Source organism: Harpia harpyja, chromosome 14 (assembly GCF_026419915.1).
Source record: "Harpia harpyja isolate bHarHar1 chromosome 14, bHarHar1 primary haplotype, whole genome shotgun sequence".
Lineage (NCBI taxonomy): Eukaryota > Metazoa > Chordata > Aves > Accipitriformes > Accipitridae > Harpia > Harpia harpyja.
The window spans coordinates 4925613-4933131 of NC_068953.1; the positions used below are offsets into that span (position 1 = coordinate 4925613).

Genomic DNA, 7519 nt, shown 5'->3' on the forward strand with positions numbered 1-7519 from the left:
TGCAAAAAAACCCCCCAAAACATGGAAACTACACATGTGGGAGATCTTCGTATCTTACTAAGTTGAATAATGAAAAGTAGAACACTAGAGAAACAATCTGTAAAATTATGGTATTTATTGTTTTGTAGCCTTGAAGTCGTCTGTAATTCTGTTTTCAAAAACAACCTCTGCAACCACCTTGCATCAGTGTTTGCATCCTAAGCTGTAATTCTGAGAGTGACTATGAAATATAGAGGGGAGATGAGATCCGTTACAAATGTCGCTGATGTGACAGTGATCTACACTTCAACTTTCTGTCCACAGTGCCTGAAAAATGGGTAACAGTTTTTTTGAGGCAGTGCTGTCCTTGGCTGTTTGCAGAGCCGCATTTTCCTTTGTCAAACCCTTTAAGTCAGCATGAATGCTATCCTCAGACCAATAGAGGATACCTAGGGAAAGTACATGAACATGTAGCAATAGTTCCTTTTATCTAATTTCCCAATGACTGAATGGTGACATAATACAGAGAAATACTTCTTTAACATTCTTCACACAAGTAGAAACCGCAGCTCCTCTCAAGCAACAAATTCCAGTAACTTTTGACTAGATGGAAACAGGGTTTGGAGCAACAACTGGTTAAGATTGCTCCTTCTGTGGCAGCTGAAGTATGTCCTGCTTTGTCATTATGTTACTCCCTCCCTTGAATCGCTAGTCTTGCTTCTTCGGTTGTACAACAAAAAAGCTTTTAAGTGCAAAGTTTGGGTTTGGGGGATTTTTGTTTGTGGTTTTGTTTTGTGGGTTTTTTTTAAGTCCAGCAAAGCTGATAACTCCACCATTTCTGAAAGCAGGCCCTTTTTCTTTACTTGTTCTGTTTCCTTGCAGAACTTTGCCACTCACTTCACTACCTGCAGCACCTTTGAGCAATAATGCATTTCCTAAAAGCACATTTAGCTGACACCTGTTCATGGAGCACCTACCAGATCTGTTCAGTTCAGGTGCTTCCCATCTCTTAATGCTTTCTCTAGCATGCTGCTAGCACGAGGCCTGAAGGAGATGGTTATCTTTTGCCAAGATTAAAAAGCCACAGAGCCTGAAGAGGTATTGATATTTTATTTACAACTTTATGACCATAAAGGTGGTTTCTTACAGCTCTTACATCTGTATTTCTCTGCCTTTTTTCTCCAGTTGCTCTAATGGCTTGTTTCTGCCCTCAGAGACTGTTTCCCTCTCTCACTGGGCCCAATTCCCAGTAGCAACGAAAGAAACTACGCATTATGCGTTCAAAAAGTAGAGGTAGCGGTGGTCTCTGCGGGCTGAGAGGGATGTGGAAGCGCGCAGCGCACCGAAGCTGAAGCGGGAGAAGCCGCCGCTCGCCCCGCGGCCCCTCGTTCCCAGCCTCTTTCACGGCCGGTGTGGCACCGAGCTCCTCGGTCAGCCGCTGCCAGGCACAGCCATTACGTTCACCGGGTTCGGCCGCGGCCGCCCTTCCTCGGAGACCGCCCGCCTGACGGTGCCCGTGGCCGCGGAGCTGCCTCGGGCGCAGGCGCTGCTGCTGCCGGCGCTGAGGGGACGAGCGGTCTCCGGCAGGGCGGGAAGGCGGGCGGGGACGGACAGACGGACGTCTCTTCACGGCGGCGCCTCCCCCGGCTGCGCGCCCGGACCCTCCCTCAACGCCGGCCGGCTCGGCAGGTGTGGTGGGCTCCTGCGGGGCGGGAAGCGGGGGTCGGGCAGGCTCGCTTCCCCCGCCACGGCCCGGGCGGGCGGCGGAGGCGTGCGGGGCCCGCCGCTGCGGGTTTGCCCGAAGTGTGCGGCGCTCTGCCCTCGTTCGCCGGCGGCGAGCCCTGACAGGCCCCTCCAGGCAGCAGGCCCGGCCTCAGGCGTGCCGGGCTCGGCTCTGTGAGGACTTGGGAGCCCGGCGTCCCGCACCCACCGCCCTGGGCCGGGGCTGTCCTTCAGCGAGATGTACCTTTGTTGTAGTGGAAGTAGCAGAGAGAACTCGCCTTTCCTCTCCTTTCCTCTCCCTCTGGGGACCATCAAGCCAGTTGAGGTGTTACCCTCTGCACTCCAGCTGCCCAGCTGCCATCTTTCTCCATCTCCTCAGGGTCTGGCCCTCTGTCTCCTTGGCATGTCGGCTCCCCCAGGGTAGCTGGATCATAGCCTTTGGTGCTTGTGCTCGTTCCACGCCTTGTATCTTCATTACCCCTGCAGCTTTCAGAGTCTGCTGCTCTTCCCAAACAGGTGCATTTTGGGTCAGTTTGGGGATCCGATCCCAAAACACAGGGTGGCAGCAGGATTATAGCTGTGAGTGAGGAGACAGGCTGTTCTGTGTTGGCTGCCACCTGGGCTGACTGATGGCAGCAGCAGGATGAGCCATCCCTCGGCACATTTGCTTGCTGAAGTGAAAGCCTGTCTGGTTTAAAACCTCTGATTCATCAAGGGAACAAACAAACCGGTCAGGCTCAAGGGCTCAGAACCACTCAAATGCAGTAGAAGTTGTGTGAGCCTCATTGGAGAAATCAATGAAAGGTGCTACTGGATTCTTTGAAACTGTCTTGTAGGTGATGGCTGCTGCCATTGAGTCCACAAGCTTTGAGGAGGAACAGCTTCCTAATAAGAGAGAAACTATGACCTGGAAACCCAGGAAAGGTAAGCTTAAAATATTAGAGCAAAACAAAGCAGACAGTGAGTATGAAACTTACGCTCTGCTTGAGGAAATACACTTAAAACTCTTTGGTGATGTATGGGAAATGCCTCTTCAGTTACTGTACTGAATTATTTCCTTGTGGATATTTGTGTATGCCTAGGTGCAAGAGTAATTAATCAATACTACAAAAAAAATCCTCTTTTTTTTTTTTTTTTTAACTAGAGTGTTGGTTTTTCAACATACCTACTTTTTATAAATACCAACAGGTGAATGTGGTGAAACAAGACTGCTGGGTCCTATGCCCTAGTTTAAAGAGTTATTTTCCAACAAGAGTCTGTGGAAAATCCTGACCTGGGCTAGTGTTGTGATGCAAGCCTATGTCCAATGTTCCCAAGCATCTGAAACCTGAAACAACACTGTAATGATACTACATATGTAAGGAATTGCATGTATTATAATTAGATTAGTAGTCATAAAGTGCATTCATACACCTGGCTGAATTATTGCATACTAACCATTTAATTGTTCCTCTTTAATTCCTAAATATGTCTGTTGGCTCTTTCTGTTTTTAGAATGTTTGCGGAAGAATATTCCACATGTTCTTGATAGTGAGTCTGAAGAAAGTGAATTCTCTGATACCTCTCACAATGAAAATGATGTCAGTGGTTCTCCTGTTGACTGTGTTGATATACGTCCTGACCTGGAGGACTTGGGTGGTGAAGTCTGCAGTATGCCTGAGGCTGTAACTTTTCCAGAGCAGCAAACTGTTTCTGTGTACGAGGTGGAGGACTGGGATAAAGAATTGGAGGACTCTGAATGTAATCCTTACGGTGAGTACAAATTTATTTGTGCTTCATTTGAGTTTTGGTTAGTATGTGATTTGAGGTAGGTGCCTTGCAGGAGAATGTGTTTAAATAACTCTATGTTCTATTTTGGGAAGCAATTTTTTTTCTTGTTGTTGACCTCGTGGATTTGTAATGCATAATTTTGTTGTCAAATACAGGATTTAAAGGCAGTGTTGTGAAGTTCACACGGAACTCTTGCTTGAGCAATTTAATTCTTAGGAAGTGAAATGGTAAGGAGAAGAATTGTATGTGTGTATCAAGTTTCTCTGGAGAACCTAGGTCTCAGTAGTGTATCTTTGTTATTCTGAAGCAGAAGAGAAAGGTACATGGAGTGCAGGAATGTAACTTTTTTTTGTGTAAAAGGGGTTTTTTTCCTTTCCTCCAAGAAAATTCATCCAGACTGTACACCATAATGTCCCTCTAGAGCATGGAGTTCTTTGGAGGGGAGCAGTACAAGTAGTCAGTCTCTGAGTATGGTTTTTTGTTGCTTTTGCTGTAGTGGGTTTTTTGTTTGGGTTTGTTGTTTTTGTTTTGGGGGATTTTTTTGTGGTAGGTTTTTTTGTTTGGTGTTTTTTTTGAAGCTTGGTCCTCTTAAGTGGGTGTGCATGTCATCAGTCCCATGGACGTAAGTGGCAATGGATAGGAGCAGTTTCATCCACATCTTTAGAGTTGTATTAATCCTCTAGTTTGTAAACTGTTTTATAGTGACTTGTGCGTTGAACTGAGAGTCTCAGTCTTCCATTTGCTAGGCTGTATGTTAGGACAGAACAAGTGGGTGGAATTTAGTGAGCAGTGGCTGATAACCTGCTGTGTCTTTGTTGTCACAGAATAGTACCATTTCCATTTTCTTCTCATTAATGTGTATCTTTTGTAATTAATACAAACACTCCTTTCTTTGCTTAGGAAATATCAATTCTCTGTTTATTTTAATTCCATAAATGGCTGTTGTATTCAAGTTCCATTGTTTGATAACAGAAGGAAGTGGGAAAATTTTTGCAGCCTTCCTAGAAAATCATTCTGGCTGTAAAATGGAAATACAGTAGTGGTTTTTCACACTGGGTAATCTGAGAAAAAGACCATTTCCCTCTTTTCCATCCTGGGTTTTCCTTTTAATCTCTCATCTGCTCAAATTTATGAAATGTTTTGAATATTTTTTTTTTTTCCTGGAACTGTCACAAGTTCCCTTCCTTTCTTTAACTAACTCATCCCTACCTGTAGCTTATGCTCTTCAAATCCTCACAAATTAAGGAAGTTGTGATTATGGGGTTCAGGTGCTTGTGAAGGATACTGAGTACAAGTGTTTGAGTTGTTAACTGCTACAAATAAAAAATGTGCTTGGTCAGTCATTTTATGACTTTTAAAAAACTTTTTAAAAATGCTTGTTTTGATGGCTTGTTTGGCAGTGCTACTGGAAGGCTGACACACGGATATACTGTGTTGGGTCCTCCGCTGCCCCATACTCTGGACTTTTCATTTGCTCAGTCCTTTCAGTGTCTGCTGGCTAGAAATCTTTTGCTTCTGTTAAAGGACTTTGCCCTATTTTTGTGCTAGGTTAGTTAAATAACAGGCTTATTAGGCTTAATTCTAGCCTACTGGAAATGTTGTTCAGAGCTAGCTTTTACAGGACCCCACCCTAGCATTCTGTCCAGTGACCCAGTTCTTAAAGGGTTTGGAGGGCTTCTAATTGGGATGTGGTTATGGAGACAGCAGGAAGGGGGAGGGGAAATAAAAGTAGTGGCTTCATGAGCTTTTTATGTGTGGAGAAAATGTAGCAGAACTGCATGCATTGTAAGAGCTGGTGTCAGGTGTTCTGAATCCAAATATATCGTTGAGCTTTTTGGAAAACTGTTTTGTCTCTGTGGCAAGAACCTTCCTTAAAATGAAGACATTGCCAAATTCAGCTTTGTTTGCAGGCCTAATTCATGACTGCTAACAGATCCTATTGAAATAGTTAACTGGAAGACGCTGTAGACCTGCAAAATAATCTGCTACACTATACCACTAGTTTTCTAAGTATCTCCCATGGTTTAAATCTTTTCTTTGATCTTCTTTAGATGCTGGTGATCTCCACTGTGGAAGCTTTCAGGAAAATAATCTTTTGGCCTCATACTCATGGCGAGAGGATTCGTTTTACAACCCAGGCTGTCACCACGCAGCTTGCCTTGCTTTTACGCCACCAGTTAGAATGACTGAGGCTGGCCAGTTTGATGATGCTGATGAATGAGGTTGACCCTGGTCTCAGAACTAAGTTTGGCTTCCGAGTTGGATTATGTTCTTCACCGATTGAGTCATGTCAAGTCCTTTGGCTTGCTTGCAGAGTTCTGCATAAGGCCAGAAATGCTCCACCATCTCTGAAGTTTTGCTTAGACTGCTTCTGAGCTGTTTATAAATTGACCACACTTGACCTCTGGAAACAAGAGTGCAGGTGCTAGCTGTAAGGAGTCAATGCATTTCTGGACTTTTTGTTTGTATTATATAGATCTGTGTTGATGCTAATGATTGCTTGAGAGGAAGTATTTAATTTCTAAACTTCAGCTTGTTTGCCAAGCTTTGCGAGTTTTGACATGCTGATCCCTGTGTGTCTATGTAACTTGCAATTTTCTTTCCTTTTCATTTGATGCTGTCAAATTGGTTTGGATAGCTTTAAAAACTCTTCCTCCTTCCAGCTTCTCTGTTGTATTTCTATGTTGCAGTTTGTGATTCTATATCTGATACTGGTGTTTAACCAAATTAGCCATGACAAATACAGAATGAGTTGTTTTGTTTTTATGTATTTTAGTATAAAGGAATTAAATACACGTGATACACATATTGCAAATACACATGTGAACATAGAGTAGGGCCTGCTGCATCCAATAGGAATGCTGGGTGCTTAAGACCGCCTCCCGACAAAGATTTCTCCATGTCAGACCTTCTTGTATACGGGCATATTATCCTTCAGTCTCACAGCTGTCTTTAAAACATTCTCATGCGACATCAGACGTGTAATGATGAAGAAAATATCTATGCTTATATAGTATCCTGCAGTATGTAATCTCTGTGTCCTGCAAACAGTAGTAGATTCAGGTTCCTGATACTGCTGATATATTTGTTTTGTTGTTGTTTGTGTTGTGGCAAATGAGGAGATGGGAACACAAAATAGCTCCATAAAGTCTCTAAGAGAATAGCTGGAACTAGAACCATATCCTTCTTGCCTTTGCTTTGCAGTTAAAGGAAACACTCTTAAATGAAGTATGTAAGTGGATTGAATGGCTCAACGCTTGAGTAACAATAATCTTCAACTAATGCTCGTGTTTCATTAATAACTTATCTCTCAAGAACTTTTTGATGGCTTTGTATTTTGACACTGACTGATACTGGAGCACAGTACCTGTGTTTGTCTACTTTCAGGCGAGGAGTTAACATTTACCATTGGAAGACTTTTTTTTTTTTAAATTATCAAATGTATGAGACTGAAATAATTTACGCATTAGTTTGGAAGGAGGAAGTGCATGACACAGTGACTGAAATAATTTACGCATTAGTTTGGAAGGAGGAAGTGCATGACTCAGTGATATTTGCTTAATCTTTTCCTAAAGAACAGAAGAGGACAAGAGCTTGGAAGAGTCTTTTCTTCTGGTACCTTGCAGTTCCTGGTTACGTCTTAGTCCCTAGCTGAGCAAAGTAAAGAGTGGGAAGCCTGGTGTTCAGGTGGCAAGAAAGAGGGCCTCTTCTTTTATTCCTATATGATGGAGTGATCTAGGCATTAGTATTTCCATCAAAACTTACTTTGGCATGCCTCCAGAACACGTAGAGCAGAAAGCACAGTCTAACGGATTCTTCTTTGCCTGCACGGCAAGAAAGCCCTGGCTGTGCTCTTTAAGGCATCGGGCGTGGTTTTTTTGTTTTGTGGACTGCTGTGTATCAGAGAGAGAGTGCAGCTCTTTGAGTCCTGCATTAGTAACAACATGCACATGACTCTGTGGAATAGGTGTGAGAATTTACTATGCCCAGTTTATCAGGTTTGGATATATAGTGGCTTCTTTCTCTAACTGAAAAAACAGGTATGAAA

At 43.5% G+C, this 7519-nt stretch overlaps 1 protein-coding gene across 2 annotated transcripts; it reads left to right on the forward strand.

Moving 5' to 3' along the window:
- Positions 1–310: 310 nt before the first annotated feature.
- COPRS (coordinator of PRMT5 and differentiation stimulator) lies at positions 311–6241 on the forward strand. Of its 2 annotated transcripts, XM_052808106.1 has the most exons (4): positions 311–1077; positions 2538–2625; positions 3196–3453; positions 5523–6241. In XM_052808106.1, the coding sequence occupies exons 2-4, from the start codon at positions 2541–2543 to the stop codon at positions 5690–5692; spliced, it is 513 nt and encodes a 170-aa protein (XP_052664066.1). In that variant the 5' UTR covers positions 311–1077; positions 2538–2540; the 3' UTR covers positions 5693–6241. The 2 variants fall into 2 exon arrangements, with proteins under 2 accessions (XP_052664066.1, XP_052664065.1); XM_052808105.1 differs by lacking the exon at positions 311–1077 and having other exon boundaries at positions 2012–2625.
- The last annotated feature ends 1278 nt before the right edge of the window (positions 6242–7519 follow it).

Excerpts from the sequence above, each read along its gene's own strand:
- COPRS (XM_052808106.1), top strand. The coding sequence starts at position 2,541 with ATGGCTGCTGCCATTGAGTCCACAAGCTTTGAGGAGGAACAGCTTCCT. Across the intron at positions 2,626-3,195 it reads GACCTGGAAACCCAGGAAAG|AATGTTTGCGGAAGAATATT; the intron begins GTAAGCTTAAAA and ends TTCTGTTTTTAG. Across the intron at positions 3,454-5,522 it reads CTCTGAATGTAATCCTTACG|ATGCTGGTGATCTCCACTGT; the intron begins GTGAGTACAAAT and ends GATCTTCTTTAG.